Below are 22,045 nucleotides of genomic sequence, written 5' to 3'. Positions count from 1 at the left end.
CACTGCAGAAAAGAAAGCAGTGCGAGACAACGCAGGTTGCCTGAGTAGCAAACCTACAGGAATCTTGTCCTGCTGGCTTGAGCTCATTAGGGTTGTATGAAATGAGATCAATGTCACCACTTCAGAACACCTACTTCGACCAGGTCCAGTCCAACGAGAGATCTGGGTTATTTTCTCTGGGCTCCTTTTCAAGACGTCTAGCAGTGCTGTTCTGCGAACGCTGAAGACTACTGTTTGTATGCGCACAGTCAATCGCCCGATCTGCCGTTCCTGTCTGCCAAATTTCCTTTTTCAGTAGTACTAAACATGGAGTCGCGGCAGTATAGTAAGATGAGCACGAACCACGCTGTGCCTCCATGTGCCCAGATTTTGACAGCTGAAGCCACCGAGTGTGCAACGACAGCCTGCGACACCTTTCCCAAAGTCTATGTGCTTTCAGTCTCCAGTTGACTTCACTTGTCTGTAAAGAAGTCTGGTAGTGCCGCTCGGTTTTCGGTGTTCCTCTCACCTTGACCAGTTACTCAAAAGCAATTGTTTCCGCTTTCTTCCTTTTCGAAATCCAAATGTCCATAGGAAGTCTGAAGTCGCAATTCTTTCCCACGACCCGTGCTTGTGACATAATGTCTATCGAGCCCGAAGTTCAGCATTTGTCTCGCTGCCGCGGTGCACGATACGCAACTCAAAGGCCATCCGCTGACGATGCCTGTACCGCTTCAAAGAACACCAGCGCTTGTAAATCGAGCCATCGATTTTCAACTCAATTTGATTGGTGGAGAAATGACGAATCGTGCCTTTGTACCATACTGTTCGTGAGATGTTTTGCACAACTTGTATCATATCGTTGGACAAATCTCCCTCATACGGTGATCTCTTGCTCGAGGTTCTGTGCAGCACGGGACTTTCAGCACTTCAGGTCGTGTCATTAGAGTCATCTAGAGTTTCACCACGCATACGCACTGTGTGGGGGCTTCTGTTCGTAAGCAAGCGGCTGCGAGTCGACCCTGAGCTTGTGTAGCTTCATTCATTGATTTGGTGTAGCCAACCCGATCCAGCATGCTAGATTCTGACAGCGGACACCACGGAGTGTACGACCATCAGCAGTTCGTCAAGCTGTCAATCTCTTCGATTGTATTGGGGGCGACCAAGAATGATGCTGTAGTCCGCCATAGAGTGCTCAGAGGTAAGTACTTAGTCAAAGGCTTAATGGAGAATAGATTGTCGAGCTTTGAACCATTTCGTCCTTGCTTCCCACATTAAACCTGCCAAACCTTCGATCTGAGAAGTTGAGGACAGTGTAAACTGCGTGACATACAGCTTCATCATACAGCAAGGTTTGTCGAGCTTTGTATACAGACAGTCTGTATCGACGCAGGTGCAGACGAGGCTTCCGCTGTCAAAACTGTCATATCTGCCTGTTGCCATATCAGCCGCGGGCTTGTGCACCAAACCGTTGATGCTCAGGGACGAGCGGGGCGACTTATGCATGGAAAGGCCACTTCAAAACTGCCCGGCCGTAGAGTGGCTACTTCACGGCCCTGCGGGTGGTCATGTGTAACCTTTGGTCTCTCCTCACTAAGAGAGACATCTGTACACCTTCAACGTGTGTGAGTTCATGCTGAGATTGTATCTGCCGTATGTACTCACAACCCGCGAAGATTCAGAGAGAGTAGATGAGTAAGTTAACTGCGGTTGCTCGACCACTCAGTCAACGAGAAGTGCAACAACAACGGGGAAGGTAGTCCGCGCACGTTTTGCATCATCGATAGTCCCTACGTTCAAAGCCGCACATGGTATATCGCGCAGAGTCTGTCTCGCGATATCGGTCAGGGCTGGAAGCTGCTTCCTCGACAACTCTGCACATCAGCAGGTTGGTGCCATTTTCTATTGTGCCGTCGTGCCGAATAACAGCGAGCAGCCTCCCTTTTCCAGGGCACCATAACCTACTAAACAGCATATGGAGACGTGAAGAGCCTGTTGCAGGTAGACACCGACGTCCATTCTGTCAACCCTGTCGATCCAATGTTGTCGGCGGTTCGAGTAAATTGCCTCTCGTCCGCATTAGAGTCCTCCGGTAGTTGTTGGTCGTTGTGAAAAGGCAGTCATGGTCACCCTCAAAGTTTATCGAGCCCACGTGTAGAGACAATGTGTTGTTGACACCCATAATGTGGCAATACGTAGTTCACGCCTTCCAATTCTGGCTCAATACTCAAGCATTGCTACATATGAAGTTAATCACTTGCTGGCCTCTCTGTACCGAGAAAAGTGACGCGATGCATTCTCTCGGCAAAAGTTCATCGTAAGTCTTTACTGTTTATGACTTATCGCCCTGCATGTAGTGTATTCAGTGGTAAGCGAGGAGGTAGCCAGTCCTGCACATTGTTTACAATGAGGACTGGAACGTGGTTTACCAGTACGTGAGGATGACGCTATCTGGTAACGGAGTCTGCTGTTACAGACTGACCGTTTGATGGTTGGCGTTGTGGCTGCAGCTGGTTGCGTAAGGACCAGGATCTACTGACGCATGTTCCTCCTCACTTCCGAAGGAGAGACCAGAAGAGGTCGATCTGGCAATCTCGGCACAAGTGAGGGAATCACGGGCGAGTCTCGCAATGAGCCGCTACTGCGAGGATCGTATATTCTCAGAGCGGATCTATCTCCATATGGCTGGTAGTGTCGTCGAGACCCCCGAATGTGAGAGACTCAACGATGGTGAGCGTTTGCCTCCTCTTGCCTTGTCATCTATGTGATGACCCAGGTTAATACTAAATTCGGAGATGTCTATTGGTGCTTGCGCAGCAGGAACGTTCCGGTGCCTCTTGCTGTAAGCTTAGACCCACATATCTGAACATTCATCTCCCTGCCACCGAGAGCTGCATCATCGTCACGAGCATTTGCGCGTGGCATCGATGTTTGGTGGAATCTGTGGCGTCTTTAACCCACCCCGCGGATGCAGGTTGAGAGGATCTCATATGCAGGATTGAAGGCTATAACCGTGGTAATAACACCGTTCGAGATCTTCTGCATTCTGATATCAGCTCATTGCAGCTGCGTTGACACGAACTTGTGTGTTGTCTCCGGCGTAGCGAGATGCCACGCTCGCTCCGACTAGCGAGGTTCGCCAAGCTTGAGTATGGGAGATGGTCTTGTATTTATAGGCGTTCGAATCTTCAGGAGACATGACTCGCTACAAGACTTACCAATCGGTCTAGAGAAAGCGAAACCAGGATCGTCAAAACCATCTTGGTTCTTTACGTCCTTTGTGCGGGAGCCGAAATGTCTTCAGACTTCGGACCGCACCGTCTCGTACCCTATTACGACGTATCTAATCGCTGAAGAGGCCAGGATAACCCGGGCTGTCAGTCTCTTTGCTAGTACATCCTTACCATATCGAAGGAGGCCATAGTGGGGAACAATATTGACTTTCGTCTGACGTGTCGACCCTTAGCATGCTTGAACGACATGACCGTTGAAGTTTCTAGGAACCCCAGGTCATTGCTGGTATTGAGCACTATGTCCTTTACCATTGTCTGCGTCAACATCTATCAGCTCGTTCGTTGTGACATTGCTCTCTTGTGGTCTAAGGAAGATCTAAATCTGACTTGCAACTGGTATCTGACCTATTGAGTCAACCTCAGCATTCTTGAAATAGGAACGCGACGATAGGACTGATCTCTCAAAGTGCTGCACGATCTCTGGCCCAAGGATCGGAACTGCACCAAGTCGAGCCTACATGGCACTTAAGCTTCCTAAGCCCAAATGAGAATAAAATGGCGGTAGCCGAGGATGGAAACGACGGCAACCACGACACAATATCTTATACGTGAATACTGATGGAAGGGACGCTGGGACTTTGTAATAGCGTTCGGTGCATTATTATTGAAATTCGGTATTGGCTCTATCGTGAAAACGAGACAGTACATTGTGTTCTCAGGACAAAGTCATTTTCTTCCCACAGAAACACGTGAGTTGGGGGCATGTTTATTGAGGTGCTCCAGTCTCAGTTCGGCTAATAATGAATGCATTAAGCTCTGTGGCCCGACCAGCGCAAACAAAACAGCCTGCTAAGCGGAAATGATGTACATGTTATGCTCAAGCTGGTCCAGCGCGTCAGTTCGAGCCCTTGCTGAATGACAGGGTCTATGGCGTCAGTCCGTTGCAAACTATGGAAAATCGGCAAGCAAGTATGTGCTGGACAACCTCGCCAATGTAAACACACAAGGATCGCCTGTATGAACCTGGACTCCGACTCGACACGTGCGTACGCACTAGCTGGCTATGAACGCTCCAGATCGTTCAGTGTCTGATTTGCCTGCTGCAGCATTTGACGCAGCTCCTCGTCCTCTTCAAGGAATGGCTCTGAAAGATGCTTCGCCTCTCCTCTTTGATCATGCTCGCAATGAGAGCGGTGTGGTAGAATGTATGACGACCCGACGAACTGATCCTCTGCAGGAGTGGTAGGACTGTAACTGTAGTTGGACCATTCGTCGTGTGGTGTTCCAGGCAAAGGACTTCTGATTTGATTGTAGGGTGAAGGTGTGTTGTGCATTGGCCGCATGCCTTCTCCTTGCCGCTTGAGACGTGCAGCTCGTCTTGCAGCTCGTCCTCCTTTTGCGCCAGATCTCTGTCTTTGGACAGCTGGCAATCTGTTTCCCGCAGCCTTTTTCGCCGCCCCGTTCTTGCGGTATCGTGTCGTGGATTGCACGCCATACTTCTTGGCATGTTCAGTAAGAACCCACATGCTGTTCGCTTTCCGTGCGCCTCTGCTAGCAGCAGGATCGTTTTTGTCATTCTCAAAAGCCTGCATGTCATTAGTGCTCGCACCTCACAAGGCTGACTGAGTTCTGCTTACCTGATTCATCGAAAGATTATGCCGGATGCTGTTTTGCCAACCGTTTGTTCCTGAATCGCGTGGTTTTCGAGTGTTCTGCGCGAACCAATCGTAAATATCTCTTAGCAGCATCCGATTGCCAGGAGCATGCAGCAATGCTTCATAGATCAGTTGAGCATATGGCTTGTCGTAGATGTCCTCATCATCCTCTTCCATGAGGTCGTAGTTCTCGTCGGCACTGGGGGTGCTTTCCTCCACATCTAAGCCACCAAAAGCCGGCTGATTATGGTGCCACATTGAGACTGGATAGTACTGATCGGTGGTGGAGCTGAAAGATAGTGGTGGCGTCCCCGTGCTGGCAGAGACAGGCTCGGGCGAGAAGCCCAACAGGTCGAAGCTAGCATCCTCATTCTGAAGAGGAAGCTGGCAAAGATGGTTTTCTTGCTTAAACATCATTTGAGGTTCCATCGTGTTACTTAGCGGGTTCAGCTGCAAGCTCGGTCTACTTGGTGGAAGGTAAGGCAAGCTAGGGAAGCTGTACGCGAAGGCATGTGGTTGCGGATGGTACGCATGTTGCTGCTGACTTGTCGGTAGAGCTGCCCCACCTTGAGCCAGCGGGTCAAACTCAGTGTCGTAAGTGAAAGGTGAAGTGAAAGTAGACCCAGGGAAAGAATGAAAGAGAGTTTGATCATGATTCCCAAACTGATGGTAAGCAAGCATGTCTGGCACCTGTGATGCACACGTCGTTGATGCAGGCTGTTGTCGAAATTTGTCCTCGGCGCAATCATCAGGATGTAGGAAACTGGTTTGATCTTGTGTCATCTGTGAGCGTCAAAAGATTGATTTGGTTATCCTGGACCTGAGTGTCCTGCTGTTTCAACAAAGACTGGACGCTGAAGAATGCTGAACAAGGCTTCTGTGTTGATGGTGTATGGGGAAGGACGTTGCGGGTGACAGAAACAATGAAGATGAGGAAGAAGACAACGTCTACTGCTGGTTGGCTTGAGCACAGAGAAGTACTGTGTAGGAGGGACAAATGCTCATATGGCATTATTTGACAGCAAGCGTGGCTCAAGCTAATCTTGCTGTAATATCTGGAGTGGTTATGCAAACAGGCAACTAACTGTAGCCACAAGCACAAACAAAGAGGATTTGGGAAGTGAAGATATTAGCATATGCACAATGTGAGGCTCCAAAATTTTGCCTGATTGAGCAGTGGTGCTAGAGTAGAGCTTGTGCGACTGGTTGTTCTTTCCTTAGGGCACAACTTGAACGAGTGAAAATATTCATGGTACGAGAGCCGTGGTGTAGTACGAGAGGCATGCTGGAGCTCTGCACGGCAATTTGCATGGTGCTGCATCCTTGGTCAGGCTTGAAATGCTGGACGCCTGCAGGATGTCGACCCACTGTCATCCCGGCCGGAGATATTAGACTCCAAGCTGGTCCTGACAGACGTGTGAGGGTATATGGAGCCAAAGCGAGCTTGAATCAGCATGCTAAACCTTCTCGAAAGTACGTTCTGTGGTACGTCAGATTACTGACCTGCCTCGTATGCATTATTACTGCAACCGATGTCGGTGTCTGACACAGCTAAAACGTATCATCTCTTGCCTGTGCGCGGCATTTGGGAGAGTAGTCAGGTTCGTTTAGAACTTTCGGGGAAGCGTTCCGAGCTCACCTATTGGTTTGATATTCAGCGGGTTGGAACGCTGCACAGTACTAGTAGTCTTCGTCATTCATTCCAATATCTTCACATTTCCATCACTTCCGGTAATAGACTTTCTTGAAGCTGAAGTGAAGAGTCAGTATCCCGCCTTCGAATGTGCTTTTGAAGCCTCGATCGTGCTTCGCCGAGTAATCCCAATCTCGATCTATGATACGGAAAGCGATGTCTTGATAAGGTGGACCAGACATGAAGCGAATAATACAGGTGTCCTCCTCACCAGCTGGAGCCACGGTCTCACCCTTCTTGCGTCCGCCCTCCCTTGTGATTTTGTAAGTTGGTGCTTTCGACGGGTCGATCAGGTCCGGGTAAAATATATGGAATTTGTAGCCCTGGACGACTTTTGGTGGAGGGTTATCGTAATCGTAATGGGTCTGGTTGTATTTGTTCCATTCATACCCCATTTGCACGCGGTTAAAGTAACGTGGTTTGCGTGGTTTATACTTGCCTGTCCATGTATGTGTGTCTCGTGTCTCGACGTGCTCTTCACCTGTAAAGACTTCTTCATCCTCTTCAACACCTTTCGCTGCCTCTTTGTCAAATAGTGACGATGACTTGCCATGGTCTGTGTCGGAAGTATGGACAAGGCCAAGGTTTCCGGACTGGCCTTTGCCATGTCTTTGTTCAGGGATGTAGCCTGCCTTTACAACCTTCCGTCGCTGGTTTTCCAGGTCATGGAGAAAGTGCTTCTCGTCTATAATGGTTGCCGACCTGTCCTGTGTGCCAAGTTCAAGCAGGGGCTTAGGATCTAAGTCCTTGATATATACTGAAAGGCCAGGGCATTTGTCTAAGATTTTGTTTTTCGACTGCTCCGCCAACAAGCTGTTCTCATTTCTGAGCTCTCTCAGCTTACCGTCCAGCACAGTGCTGTAAACTTTCTTCAGCTTCGCTTTAGCCTTGTAAACGAGTAAGCTATCAAGCAATTGCTGCCAATAGTCTGTATCGATAGGTTCGTCGGAATCGAGCTTTCGCATGATCTGTCGTTCCAACTTCTTGAGCTCTTCATAGGCTTTGGGTCGCAACAAATTATCGATATCAGCAGACACAGACCGAACAGCTCTACCACCAGTATCTCTTTGCTGCTCTTTACAAATGATGTCCAAAGTCTTCCAATACTCCCTATTTTCCGCGTTGCGCTCAAGTTCAACGTACTCTTGAATGTCCTTGCGCATATCTACCAGTTGAGCATATGATAGTCCTCCTATTACATTCTCCGGGTCCACGTAATCTAGCTCTTCCTCCCGAACATCTCCATTGATGAGGTCTTTGATAGGATCTATAATTCGTAGGTTAACAGCCAGCCAATCTATCGGCCGGGCACGGCCTTCTTTGAAACGAATTTCAGCAGCCTTTCTTTTCTGCAGCAACACAAACTGGCTCTCCTGCGCCAAAAACTCTCTGTGCCGCTCGTCTGCTTGAAGTTTATTTATTCGGGCTTGCTCAGAAGTAGACCAGGGTTTAGAGCCTCCCATCCGGTTGCCATTACCATAGCCACGATCTCGAACACGTTCATGTTGATGCCTTTCAGATGAAGGTGATGGGTCGCGTTCGGGCTGCTTCCTTTTCTTGCCACGTAGCTGTTCCATGTCTCATCAGACAGTACGACCAGACTGCAGCATGTAAAGAAATGGCTTACAATCACCTCTGCACCTCGTGTAGTGAGAAGAAAGCAGTGAGAACGCTCAACTTCTAAGAACGATAAGTGCCGGTATTCAACCGTCGAGCGGCACTAGTACGTGGCAGCTTCCCTGTTTGTCACCACGTTTGGGGTGACAGCGAGGTTGCCTATCGCGAGCATACCATACGACGCGTGCCACATTCTAACGTCACAACAAGATGAAAGAAAATGGTTGCAGAAGACGCGAACGACGCGTTATAACCCCTATACCACCACCATAATGCAATGGAGCCTGTTCAGACAGGATGGGAAGCACTCAGTACCGCCTCGAGTCGAAGATGTCCTAAACTTTTCTATAAATTCGCAGCCGATGAAGAAGGATATGAGCTTCAGATTACCGACATTACTGCGTTGTGGGCAGCAAAGTTTACAGCAGAGGAGATCTGCGATTATGCTAGAAATTCGAGGGCAAGTATAGATCCGTCAGAGTCTACTTCTCAGCTCAAAGTTTTGTATGAAAAGCTTGCAGAAAGCCTCCGTTCCGGACCAAACATACTAAAGCAAGACGAAAAGACAGAATGTGAAGCAATCTTCCTGCAAACAATTCTTGACCTACCAAGACCCCTCCAGCCACTCAGGTGGGAGTTCTACCTCGAATCAAAGGGAGCTCTCGACCTCGCTGAGAGCATTCTTAAACCTTGCCTTCACCAGGCTTCATTGGGGCTTAAGAAGATCGACTCACTGATCGATGTTATAGCGGCCAAGGATCGCGCACTGGCTCGGCTTCTGGAAAAGATTGAAAACTCTTCTATAGACTTGACGTTAATCTTTCCTGGTATTACTGGCGTTAGAGCCCGCAAAGGACAGGTGACTCTCAAGGATGCTCAGAAACATGTGCCAGGACTTGCTGAATTCAAGCGGGACCATTGGTCGACTCTTTTTGATGCTGATAGTCCTTACTCAGATTTTGAGTCATCAGGTCTATCCAAGCTCGTAGCGGGAAACGAAAAGTGCCCCAAGCATACTCCTGAACAACATCAAAAGTGGTATCGAAAGCTTCCCAAAGCGTCTGCCACCATCAGTCAGGTAGCACAGGCGTCCTGGCTCCGATCCTCCAGCCCTGTCAAGCAGGACAGCGAAGACGAATTCGAGACTCAGAAGAAGCGAGCTCCGGGTGCAACGCCGGGACGAGTGGTCAACATTCCGGCAGAGAGCGACCACGAACAGGAAAGACCCTCGAAGAGAATTAAGACTACTCTATCCAAACCACCACCACGTTTGAATGGACGCTCTACACAGTTATTGGCAAGATCTAGTTCACCGAACCTGCCATCCTCACCTCCACCTGTCCCACATTTCGAGACCAAGCCATCAGTTGATTCAGACGGTACCGAGACAGAGTCAGAACCCGATCTTGATGCGATACCAAAGCGTAAAGAACGGTCGGGCGCATTAGGCAAAAGAATGAATCCACCGCCTCGACCTAAAGTTGCACGCCAAGCAACAAAAAGCTCAACACTATCTTCTTCACCACCGCCTCTGAGACCTGAAGCCTCCATCATGTCTTCGTCGCCACCGTTGCAACCCCCTGCTCACGAACCAAAAAATGCAGACACCGAAGATGATTTCGAGGCAATTTCTGCTCTCCGCAGTCCCAAAACTCCTCGGAAAGAGGATAGGCTCGTCTCTTCTCCTCAGAAGACCGATTCGGCAACCCCAACACCAAGTAAGGACAAGAAGGAGGATCGTACGAGCAAACTACCAAGCACACAAACTACACCATCCCGACACCGGTTAGGCAGGCTAGGCAGCCGCAATAGTAATGAACCTGCAAGCACACAAACTACTCCGTCGCGTCATCGCCTAGGTCGACTGGGTAGTCGTCTATCACAGATGCAATCTCAACGCTCGCAAGCTCAAGAACCACAGGCAGAGGATGACAGAATGGATCTTGATATCATTGATGAGAGCAAAGATAAAGAGGAAGACTATCAGAGCGACGCATCAACAGCTTCCACGGCATCTCCACCAGCGAGTCCGACACCAAAAAAAGTTCGTGATGTGCCAACCAGTCAGGCCGCGTCACAACATGCAAAAAATTATGAAACCGATTCACAGAACGCGAAGTCTCAGATACAACCAGAACCTGAAGTTCCGGAGACAAACGAAGAAAAGCTTGCACGACGAAGGGAGGAGTTGAAGAACTTGCAGACTGGCAGGTCTGGAGTGGCAGGCGGTACATCTGGTGTAAGGAAGAAGCGGAAGTTCTGAAGTGCGGTCCAGCCATTTGTTTTCCAATCGTTGAATAAGGGCACAAGGTATTTCACACCTCTAAAGGTTCGTGTCTCTCCATCGATCCGCCATCTTTCATGGTATTCAGTATCAGTACAATCAATACCGAGGTATTCTGAACGTGACAAGCCTTTATCCGACATCCCTGCATGCTTCCCCACATTAACTTTAGGAGTGCCAGTATGCCATGCTAGTATTTGTTGAAGCAATATCTGACAGTAAGGGCAAGCAACCACAATGTAAAGATGGCTCTCAACTGGACAAGGTTCATCAACCCCGAAGCCCCAGACGTTCATTCAAAATACATTCCCACCAAAGCTCCAATCTTCAAATCACCATACGGTCGCTTTCCCAAAATCGATGCAGACCTCAACGTACACGACTTCTGTTTCCCTCCAGATCAGCCACTCCCTCCCGACTACGACCTCTTCATCAACGCCGTCACAGACGAAAGAGTGACTCTTCACCAATTCCACCAGCGAGTGTATTCCCTCGCTCGAGTCCTACGACACGATGGCGCGAACCCATTGGGTCTTACCAAGTCACCAAAGGACGATACCGAGGAGGGTGAGATTCTAGGACTCTTCTCGCGTAATAACATCCATTACCCAATGCTTGCGCATGCTTGCTTCAGAGCTGAACTTGTTTTTGGTGGGATTAGTCCAGGGTCGACATCGTATGAGCTGTGGCATGTATTGAGGAAGATGCAGATTACTTCTTTCGTGTGTAATGAGGCCCTTCTGCCGGTTTTGCGTGAGGCGTTGAAGCTTGGGAGGGGTCCTTCTGGTCAGTTGCAGCTTGTGCTTGATCCGAGGAAGATTATTGTGTTGTGGGATGATTCTTCGCTGGACGAGGTGCAAGGCTATCGAACGGTAGAATCCTTGGTGCGACTGGGCGCGACCTTGCCAGAACCGCAGAGGAAGCTTGTTGGAGGTGATAAATTGTGTTATCTCTTTCAATCATCTGGCACGTCTGGCCTTCCGAAAGCGATGATGATTTCCCACAAAAACGCCATTCACAGTGGATTACAAGGTATGATCACTGGAGTAAGGACTGCCCAGTTCGCTGGCGTAGAACCACTTACCCGTCAAACTCTCCTCGGCATTGTCCCAGCCTACCACTCGTACGGCATGATTCTCTGGATCCTCCGAGTCAACCTCCAGCCCGCCACGAACATCATGATGCCAAAGTGGGATATCGAGCTAGCACTGAAATCAATCCAGAAATACAAAATCACTATGCTACCCCTCGTCCCACCTATCGTGCGTCAACTGGCCCTCTCCCCTTTAACCAAGAAGTACGATCTCTCATCCGTGACCACTTGCGCAAGCGGCGCCGCCTACCTCCCACCAGACGTGGCATACCAGCTAGCAGAAAAACTCCCGAACAAGACGCCAATACCGTCCGGGTACGGACTATCCGAAGCAGCATCGATCGCCTCCCCCCCAGCAGCAGGAATGTTCGGTCTCAGCGCTTCCGAACCCGGCACAATCGGCTTTCTCCTCCCAGGCATGGAGGGACGTGTAGTCGACCCAGATACCCTACAAGACGTCCCGAAAGGTCAGCAAGGCGAGCTCTGGGCACGCGGCAACGTCGTTTGTATGGGGTACTTCCACGACCGAGAAGCCACTGCGGAATTATTCGCTGAGCCGGGATGGTTGCGGACTGGAGATCTGGTCATTCGTGACGCTGATGATAGAATCCATTACCTCGACCGGTTGAAAGAAATGATTAAAGTCAAAGGACTGCAGGTCGCTGCCACAGAGGTAGAGGATACACTTCTCAACCACCCCGAACACCTAGTCATAGATGCATGCGTTGCAGGCGTCGATAACGGCAGGGGAGATGGAAGCCTCTTCCCGCGTGCGTGGGTTGTCCTCAGCCATGAAGGGAAACGACAGGGTGAAGCTGCTGTTACTGAGAAATTGAACGCACATGTCGGCGAGCGCCTGAGTAAACACAAGCAATTAGCTGGTGGTATTGAGTTTGTCGATTCGGTAAGTCCTGCTCTGTCGCCTGGTGGTATATGTACTATGTGTAATATGTGTGGTATCGTGCTAATTTTGAGATCAAAGATTCCAAGAACACCTTCAGGGAAAATGTTGCGGAGAGAGATGAGGGATAGGTATCACGAATCACTCAAGGCCGGGAAGATTAATGGGAAATTGTGATCTTCGGAAAGTCTTTGGGTAGATATATCGTGGTCTTTCACGATATATTTTCGCAGTTGACAAGTACGACACTGTTCTTGCTCAAACCACATGTTCTCAGCCTATCGAACCATTCTCTAGGAAGTATGCTGCTGCAGCAATTCTAGAAGTGAAGACTGCTGTTGGAATTGGTAAACAAGTCTTTCTAATGTGCAAGCTTGGTCGTTAATTGATCACCATTTAGTTGAGACTATCTGATACGAAGCTCATTTTGAGCCGACTTTTTTTCACAGATCGCTCTGTTATCCATGAAGCCAAATTCAAACGCCTATCCATGTCATCTTTATCGTTGTAAGTTCTTCATTCACTTATCCCTAGCTCATTTCACGTAATTCACAAGAACTTCACTGCCTTGCTACTCATTCTCCAACTCTTCAAATTAATCTCGCACAACCTTCCGCATCCATCACGGATGTCCCTCAGGCAATCCATCATCAATATTCAATGCCGGCGTCCTCCTCAACCCACTCCCACCAGTCCCGCTACTCTGACTAAAATTGACTCTTTTATGTCCCTTCTTCACATTCCTCGCTGCCCTCGCCCTGTCAATCTCATCTTCACTGACCGACGCAGAGTCCAATTCCGCTGCTTCCATCGCTTTCCTAGCGCGAGTTCGCAGCTCTTCGGCCTCTGCAGCGGCTTTTTGAGCTCTCGACTGTTTCCTCCACATGCTTGCGTATTTGCCGTCTTTCTCGATGAGTTCGGCGTGTGTACCGCGTTCGACGACGGTGCCGCCTGATAATACGAGGATTTGATCGGCTTCCACGATTGTGGATAGGCGGTGGGCGATGATGAGCATTGTTCGGCCTTGAGCTAGAGTCTTCAATGCGTCTTGGACTTTCTCTTCAGTGTCCGTGTCCAGTGCTGCTGTGGCCTCGTCGAGGAGTGTGATTTTGGGATTTTTGAGGATGGTTCGTGCTATTGCGACACGTTGTCGTTCACCGCCTGAGAGTTTAACGCCTCTTTCGCCGACTTTTGTGTCGTAACCGTCTGCGAATTGAACGATGCGGTCATGGATGGATGCTGCTCTGCACGCGTCGAAGATTTGTTCGTCTGTGGCGTCTTGGTTCGCGTAGCGGAGATTGTACATTATTGATTCGTTGAACATGTTGCAGTCTTGAGGGACGACACCTATGTGGCTGCGGAGAGAGTCGATGGAGATGTCGTTGACGTCGTGACCGTCAACGCGGATTTGACCGGTTTCGGGGTTGTAGTACCGGAAGAGGAGACGCATGACCGTTGTCTTACCGCCGCCAGATTCGCCGACGAGAGCCGTGGTAGTGCCTGGCGGGCAGTGGAAGGAGAAATTGGTCAAGGCCTCCTGGCGCTTGTCGTAACTGAAATTGACATGGTCAAAGACGATGTCGCCGTGACACTCAGTGAGGGTCTTAGCATCTGGTCTGTCAACGACATTCGGCTGCTCCTTGAACAACTCCAGCATGCGCTCCGCGTTGATGAGGTTGTTCTGTATTGCTCGGTAAAACGTTCCGAAGAAGTTCAGCGGCGCCTGCAACTGAGCCATGTAGAAGAGTAATGTGACAAATTTTCCAACAGTCGAATAACCAGCCGCAACCTGATAAGCTTCGATAAAACAAACCGCCAAGAGTGCAACCATGAACAGAGAGCCTTGCACAACGTTCATAAGTGCCAACGTCATCTCAACATTGAACTCGTGCTTTTGCATCGCCATGATTGACTTCCTGTACCGGGTGAACTCGTATGACTCTGCATTGAAGTACTTGACTGTGTCCCACGAGTGTAATGAATCATTCTTGACAGCCTCCATTTCTCGATCGGCGTTCGTGTAATTTCGACGTAGTGTGACTCGCCAGGCTGCTAGGCGAATGGTAACGTATATGTAAAGGAAAGTAGTGATAGCGACGACTAGACCCAGATAAACATCGAACTCAGCGGTGAGGTACACTATAGCAACACCTAAGTCGAAGATCATTGGGCCTACGTTGAAGGTGACCATTTCCAAGAAAGAGTTGATAGAGCTTCCCTTGTTCAAGGCCGATATCAGCTCTCCAGTTCGCTTGCCTGTATGGAACTCTGCGCTCAGACCGTGAACATGCTCAAACGCGGCAGTTGAAATAGCTCGGTAGGAATACTGTTCGACAGGTACCCAGAGAACACTTCTAGCAGCACCGAAGACGCCTTGGTTGCCTTGCAACCATCTAGCTGCAATATACAAGGTAATAATGACCCAAGGTGCGTGAACACCATGTCCACCAGTCCCGGACAAAGCGTTTGTAATTCTGCCAGATAGTATAGGTACAAATACGTTGATAACGCGCTGGCCCGACATGAGCAGAAAGCAAGTCAGCGCGAGACCTTGCAGCTTGAGAGATTTTCGAGGCCACAGATACGGCAGCAGCACAGCAAAGCCTCGGATATAGGCGTACCAAGTGACCATAGGAGTTTCTGTCGGCTTTGCCCAGGCGTCGGGCTGCTCCTTGCTATGAGGCAGAGATGATGGGGTCGTGCCATATGCGTGGCCGTTCGTGTGACCATTAGTGTGTGAAGAGCCGCTAGCGTTGTTGAGAAGTGGCTCACGATCCTCTGTGCCTTCTCCTGAGTCTTTGGCGGTTTCTCTCCTCACGGCCAGTGCCATAACAGCATAGAGTACGACTAATCCAAACAAAAGCAACATACGCACGAAGTAGACAATTACTTCGAATATTTCCCATGGTGTAACATCTTCTCGCAGCATGCCACCTTCTTGATCTCCAATGGCAGGTTCGTGATGAGGTTGTGTGTAGATATGGAGGACAGAGCCCAAAATGATCAGTTCGAGGGGTAGTGCTATAGACCAGGTGGCAAGATGAACCCATGTCGGAGATGGCTTTGTGTCAACAATTGAGATAAAGACTACCCCCCAGGCAAAAAAGGAAGCAACGATGAATACCTAACAAAAGTCAGAACCTCATCAGGGCTAGTAGCACCACCAAGGCTTACCACTGCACTTTGACCAGGCCACCAATGATCGTTCATCAGCGTTATGACCTGGATTAGAGTCGCAATGCCATTAAGCACAAACGCAACAATGACCCCTCCAGTCAATATCGCGAAAGCAGCTTTAGTCCTTGGGGAGAAGTCTTTGGTGGCGACGGCTTCCTTTATCTGATTGTTCGATTTCCGGCGCATGGGTAGTGGTCGGCCACCGGGACCTCGCATCGCGTGAACAGTGATCTTGTCGCCATCGTAAGGACTGTTGATGACACCGAAGACGATGAAGGATATAATGAAAACGCCAAGGATTATTGCAGGGTATAATGTTCTTGCATAATTGAGGATTTGGTAGGTCTGTTGTAAGGACAAAGGAGTCGATGCTAGGAGTGCCATACTCGCGTGTTAGACATTGGAATACAGAGAATGTACAAGAGGAGCGTATAAAGGATGAATTTCTCTTCCTGTCACGAGGGTGGCGTTTGGTGATAGATTGATGGTCAGCAGATCTCCTCGTACTCCTCTTTGACGGAGGACTGCTTGGCCGGATTGATTATGAGATGGGAGACAAGGCGAAGAGCCGTGCTACTTGGAAACGAGGCAGCATTGAACAAAGTAACGAGCGTGGTAGAACGTGAAGCTGGCCAGCGACGGTTGTCACGTGAAAGAGTGGTGCTGCAGGTTGTGAGATTTCATCGATGGTCGGGGTCTAGGTTTTGTAAATGGGTGTAAACGGGCGGCAGTGGCAAACGCCAACGTAAGTCGCTGAGCCTGCGGATGGCGATATAGACGTTGATTGTCAGCTGCGCAAGTAGTAGTGGCTTGGAGGACGAGGTAGGAGTGATGGAACGGTGTTGAGATCTCAGATTTCGCACGGCAATTAACAATGGAGACTCTTTGACAGCCAGATTGTCAAATAGTGGGCAAAGTTTCGATGCAGAAATCTAAAAACGACCAACGAGAGGTTGCGCAGGTAGGGTAGAATGAAGTCTATAGGCGGAGAGGGTGTGAACGGTAATAGATGCAGAGACAAACCTCAAGCTGTGAAGCCATGATTCCTTCCGAGTGCTGTCGTTGCTCTTATGCTGTTTTGCGGTGAGCACATTGCTGCGTCTTTGTCATAGATGCACTTGGCCCAAGTCGCTGGATCTTGATTCCCAGTTCATCGGGTTTGTCTTTACAGTAACATCATAGCCTATAGTTCACCAGTACCTGTCCGCTAGACGGCTGCTACTGTAATAGTCGGACGGAGCCCGATTGTGAAGTTTTCGTTGGCTTAAGACCAGACGGCGGAACTGTGCCATAGTTTGGTGGCTTTCAGGAGTCTCCTCCAGATGGCGGTCGATAGGATCTTATGGGTCAAGAAACATCGATAGTGACAGCATGATGGAATTTATGCTTGTAGCGTTATGCCAACCTGCCCAAGCAGTCGTAGCTGCAGGGTTGGCGTAGTTAATGCCTGGCTGGCCGGAAGCGAACTCTGGTTCGGAAGCGCCAGCGAGCTGTTATAAGCTTTCGGAAGTCGCTCTGAAGCCCGGCCAAGCGTATTTTGGAAGCCCAGGCGGATGCAGGTTGGATCGTCCGCTTCCTTCCCACGATTCACGACCAACACACGAGACCGCAGAACGTGGCATTGGTCGCTTCCAGTTCATCCCAGGAAGTCAGCTTGGCCTGTTGACCCTGTCGTTGACTGGTCACTTTGGAGAACTCTTCTGTGACTGGTCACGTTCCTGCAATCGCTTTCACTCAACGTTCTTGTGCGACGCGACTCGCGGCGCTGAAACGTAGCCTTATCTGGAGCAGTCACCACGAGGAACAGCTTACAGACAACCTGCAGCTTGCGCGAAAACCCGAACACGGTGTTTAGCAGATACTGATAGCAACATAGCCCCAGCTAAGGCGATCACTCTGCCTGCAAGATGAACATTGGTGCTGCTGAACGAGAGCCAGTCCATTACTACCCGACATGATAATGGCCGGGCCGAACCACTCGTCGAATGGGTCGGAACCTCCTCCTCCTGCACCTCCTCTACCTCCTCCTTCTAGATCAGGCGTGTTCCAGCGGTTCATCGGGCCATTAGCCTTCAGCCGAGCGCCGCAGAGACTGCAAGGAACACCAACAGCTCTTTCAAGCAGTGCAAGCCCAAGAGACGACTCCCATGGTGAACCACATGCCAGAAGATACTCTGCCAAGGATGCAGTGTACCGAACAGGGCTACCTATTGCTGCAGTCGACATCAACGAACTTGGAAGTCATGCAATTGTGGCAGGAAGAGACATCCTTCGGACCGTCAAAGTCCAGGATCGCAACATCTTCGAGGAGCTCAATCTTCGCAATGCAGTCACAGCGTACGTCTCGACCCAGTCATTGAAGGCAGATGAAGCGCATAAGAGGCGCGAATTTCTTCCGGCCAAAGACGTCCGATGGTCTCACAAGCAGTACTCCCACGTCGTGGCCACAGCGGCGCAGAATGGCAGAATCGCCCTATACGACGTTTCGCGAATCAGCTCTCGAGTCGAGCTTCATCACCTCTACCAGCACACGAGCCAGGTCAATAAGATAGATTTTGATCCTCATGCAGGCTACATGCTCTTGTCTGGCAGTCAAGACCGATATTGCCGAATCTGGGACATCCGTGAGCCTAGGAAGCCCAAAGGTTATGCCCAATTCCATATTCGAGCTCCTGTACGTGACGTCCGCTGGTGCCCAACAGATGCCTATCAATTCGCTCTATGCACAGAAGATGGCACTGTTCAGAATTGGGACATTCGTCATGCTCAGCAGGCACTCATGAGCATTCGAGCCCACGAAAAGGCTTGCTATACCCTCGCCTGGCACCCAGACGGCAGGCACATCGTTAGTGGTAGCCACGATAAGTCGCTGAAGATCTGGGACTTCAAACTTGACAACCGAAGGCAGAAACCAGTCTTTCATCTGCGTTGTCCCGCTGGTATAATGAATGTTGCTTGGAGGCCTCCTTGTTGGTCTGATGAGTTTGCTGAACGTGGCGCCTGGCAATCGACGCAAATTGCAACGTCTTACACTGATGATGACCCCAGGCTGCATATATGGGACCTTCGACGATCCTTGATTCCCTTCCGCGAAATCGTTCGTGAAGACAAGCGCCCTACGGACATGCTTTGGTCGTCCAAGGACTTGCTATGGACTGTCGACGGTGCTGGAATCTTCGCACAGAACGACGTAACGAATGCGCAGCAACCCGAGAACTCCTTGCCCCCTGGAGCTATTGACTGGGACGTAGATGGCAGCTATTATGCTGTGACTGAAGATAGGACTGAGATGCGTAGCTCTTCTACCCCTGATCCCGCTGCACTGTTTCTGAATATTCCGTTAGAAAGGCTGAGTGGTACAGAGGAGGGAACAGTGGCAAGTCGCAGCCTGACCGACGATGAGGGCACCGACACGTCTTTTGCGGAGTATTCTAGTCGTCGAGTTAGCAGGGCGGCCTCCACCAGATCAGCGAGGTCTCAAGCAAATACTCCTCCTGTGCATGACGATCATCCAAAGATTCTACCACTTGATCGAGCAGTACTAGCAAAGCAAGACATGTTTGTGAATGGACAAATCGGTTCAATGACTCGATTACCTGGAATATACCTACCCACCGAGCTTGTCGAAAAAGTGGCCAACTTCTACACTCGTCCTATGACAGCTAAACAACGAGCCACCGAGCCAGGCATGATTCTTCCTAGATTACAGAAAGCCTTCGAAAGCAATGCCAATGTATGTTCTCTACTAGGAATGCACGATGAAGCAAACAATTGGGCTACCATGGAAGCCGTGATCATACCGGAGTTGAAGAATTGGGCAGACAACAACCGCAAGCATAGACTAGCCAAAGGCGCCGAACAGAAAGCCAAAGAAGAGGAAGCACGAAGAGACGGCGCCTTGAAGAACACATTGTCCCCTTTTTCGAGACGCAATCACAAAGACAAGGACGAGAAGTCGCCAAGCGGAAGATCAGACAAGGTTTTTAGCAATCTGTTTCGCGGCGTGACAGACATCCAAAGAGGAGGCAGCGATTCTGGCAGTCATGCTGGCTCTAACATGACAACTCCACGTCAGTTACCAACACTGACCACCCCCGTGTCAACAGCAAAGCAAGCCGACAGCACATGGTTCACTTTGGACAACGCAATCGAGCCAATTCAACCTCTTCCTCCCTCTTTGACCTCACCGAGCAACAACCACTCGACGACTACGAAAGTTAACCCTCATGCCACACCTCTGATAACAAGGAAGCAAGAGGACCGTAGAGCGGCTTTGCGAGACTACCGAGCAACTTCACGACAGCCATTATCTTTTGACCAACCTATAGCTAGCCCTAGAACGTTCCTCAAGGAGAGGCACGATTCGGCAGAGAGCTTCTCAATGTTCTCCGCAAGTACTGAAAACTCTGTCAAAGGCAAGGCTGTTGGTCAGCTCGCGAAGCAGGATGCCACACCGGACGAATCACCAAGAGTCGGACAAGATTCATACCAATGGGTACAAAAGGACAGCTACTATGATTCAGTCGGACGATCCGAAAGAAGTTGGAGCGACGAGAAGTCCAGTGGTCAAGTAGCCGACTTTGAAATGGACGAAAGCCCATCTTACAACTTTGGCCTTGATGGCAGCACAGAGTCAAAACCAGTTCCTTCTAGACCTGTTGAGCAGAAGTTCCGAGAAACCCTTGCTCGAAGCCCAAAGAGCAAGGGTGGAGTGATGGAAGAGGAAGCTTCGTTTGAGCCAGTTCAGGAACCAGAGATTAACGCCTCATCGACCAGAGCAGAACTACCTGGCGACATTGCTGCTCCTCGGTGGCCCTACATCAACCGAGTCATCCACCACCTCAATCCGTTTCTGAAGGTCGACGAAGAGGACGCTGACAGACTCAGGTTGATTGCTGACGATGATGTAAGTCTGAAGTCAGGTTACCAAGCCTCAGACTTCAGACCAATTGACATCACGACCTACGTGCCATTGACACCATGGGCACTCAGTGCCTACCCGACAATGTGCACAATTATTGAACTAGATGCGAAACTCGGTCGAGCCTGTTCTCAATTCTCCGCTCATCTGCTCAGTCACGTCCATCCTTTCTTCTTCCATCAGTCCTTTCGCACTTCCCCAACAGCCATGGATCTTGCTAGCATGCCTACACAAATGTCCGAAAAGCTTCAACATCCTGCCTTTGCACATAGATTCATTGAGGGCATTTTCACATCGCATATCTCACATCTAAGAAACCTGCAACTCTTCATATCGGCGGCAGAGGTGCGCAAGTTGTGCGTCGAAGAGTTCGAGTATTCTATGCTTGCTGGTCCTGAGGCTGGTGTCAGACAGTCACAATCTGCAGGCGAGCACCTTCAGGTTGACCATAGGAAACTCAAGTCTACATGCTCGCACTGCAAGCAATTGATGCCAACAAAGGCCACAGTATGCAATAATTGCAAACAATTACGTGGAAGATGTCCTATATGCGAACTTGCACTTACTTTCTCTCCTGACGAAGACCAGACAACAGCGTCCTCGCAGGTTCTCACATCATACTGCAACGCCTGCGGGCACTCCACCCATCTTAGCTGCATGTCTACTTGGCTCACTCTGCCTGATACGCATGGTGAATGTCCCACATCAGACTGTGGCTGCGATTGTGGACCTGGTCTCCTGCGAGATCAGCGCATTGCTCGACAAATTCGAGAAAGAGAAGAACGAGAAGCCATCAAGAGCTCTACTTCTTCACCAAATCTACGCAAAGACTCCCTACGAGCCTCCATTGGCCCAGCCGTAGACAAAGCAAGAGACGCATTACGAAAAAGCAGTACAGCCGGACGTCATGAGAGGGCGGTACAGAGCGGCGATGAGCGAACGCCGAGCAGCGGTGGCACTACTGGCAGTGCATGGAGTAAAAAGGGAACAAGTGCTGGTAGAATGTCCTTTGGTGCAGCACCACCCATGGGAAGAAGTGACTCTGGTAGTGGAGTTGGGAGTGCTGGTGCCACGAGCTTTGGGAGACGTGTCAGACTTGTTGAGCCGGATGAGGAGTAATGGACAGAAGTGCTGGAATTGTAATGTATCTTGTATCATCACTAGGCTCGTGCCTCTTGTATATTAGGATGATTGATGAGCTATGATTGAATGAGGAATGATTGATAATGATTATAGCACACGACATACGCTCGTTGTTACCTCCGAAGGAAGACTATCTTTGCTATCCAGGTTAGCAAGGTAAATGTGTTCTGTCTGATGTCAAACACAGTACATTGCCTATTGCAGCAAGAGAATGCAATCTACTGTAGCCTGGCACAAATGGCCGTCTAGTACACTCATAGCCCGCAAAATCTTCGAATTTCGTCGTAACCCTTGTTCATCGTTTTCCCATATGAAAAGCCAAGAAAAAAAAAATGAAGAAAGAAGAGGA

The 22,045-nt window shown here is 49.8% G+C and overlaps 6 protein-coding genes across 6 annotated transcripts; 3 read left to right on the top strand and 3 right to left on the bottom strand.

Moving 5' to 3' along the window:
• Positions 1-4,273: 4,273 nt before the first annotated feature.
• LTR64_006576 (uncharacterized protein) lies at positions 4,274-5,548 on the bottom strand (the record flags this gene model as incomplete). The annotated part of the gene is made up of 2 exons (XM_064900905.1): positions 4,274-4,798; positions 4,850-5,548. 2 exons carry the CDS (start codon positions 5,546-5,548, stop codon positions 4,274-4,276), a joined length of 1,224 nt encoding a protein of 407 aa, XP_064751981.1.
• Positions 5,549-6,589: 1,041 nt separating this feature from the next.
• LTR64_006575 (uncharacterized protein) lies at positions 6,590-8,137 on the bottom strand (the record flags this gene model as incomplete). The annotated part of the gene is made up of 1 exon (XM_064900904.1): positions 6,590-8,137. The coding sequence occupies one exon, from the start codon at positions 8,135-8,137 to the stop codon at positions 6,590-6,592; it is 1,548 nt and encodes a 515-aa protein (XP_064751980.1).
• A 317-nt stretch (positions 8,138-8,454) lies between these two features.
• Positions 8,455-10,440, top strand: LTR64_006574 (uncharacterized protein; the record flags this gene model as incomplete). The annotated part of the gene is made up of 1 exon (XM_064900903.1): positions 8,455-10,440. The coding sequence occupies one exon, from the start codon at positions 8,455-8,457 to the stop codon at positions 10,438-10,440; it is 1,986 nt and encodes a 661-aa protein (XP_064751979.1).
• Positions 10,441-10,706: 266 nt separating this feature from the next.
• Positions 10,707-12,586, top strand: LTR64_006573 (uncharacterized protein; the record flags this gene model as incomplete). The annotated part of the gene is made up of 2 exons (XM_064900902.1): positions 10,707-12,483; positions 12,537-12,586. The coding sequence occupies 2 exons, from the start codon at positions 10,707-10,709 to the stop codon at positions 12,584-12,586; spliced, it is 1,827 nt and encodes a 608-aa protein (XP_064751978.1).
• Positions 12,587-13,077: 491 nt separating this feature from the next.
• hmt1 (ATP-binding cassette-type vacuolar membrane transporter Hmt1) lies at positions 13,078-16,016 on the bottom strand (the record flags this gene model as incomplete). Its single annotated transcript, XM_064900901.1, has 2 exons — positions 13,078-15,579; positions 15,630-16,016. The coding sequence occupies 2 exons, from the start codon at positions 16,014-16,016 to the stop codon at positions 13,078-13,080; spliced, it is 2,889 nt and encodes a 962-aa protein (XP_064751977.1).
• A 1,576-nt stretch (positions 16,017-17,592) lies between these two features.
• RTC1 (SEA (Seh1-associated) complex subunit) lies at positions 17,593-21,415 on the top strand (the record flags this gene model as incomplete). Its single annotated transcript, XM_064900900.1, has 2 exons — positions 17,593-21,060; positions 21,263-21,415. 2 exons carry the CDS (start codon positions 17,593-17,595, stop codon positions 21,413-21,415), a joined length of 3,621 nt encoding a protein of 1,206 aa, XP_064751976.1.
• Positions 21,416-22,045: the final 630 nt, after the last annotated feature.

Source organism: Lithohypha guttulata (assembly GCF_036872675.1).
Source record: "Lithohypha guttulata strain CCFEE 5908 chromosome Unknown scaffold_5, whole genome shotgun sequence".
In the NCBI taxonomy this organism is placed as follows: Eukaryota; Fungi; Ascomycota; class Eurotiomycetes; order Chaetothyriales; family Trichomeriaceae; genus Lithohypha; species Lithohypha guttulata.
The sequence above is the reverse complement of the archived record's forward strand: the minus strand, read 5'-3'. Positions and strand labels throughout refer to the sequence as shown.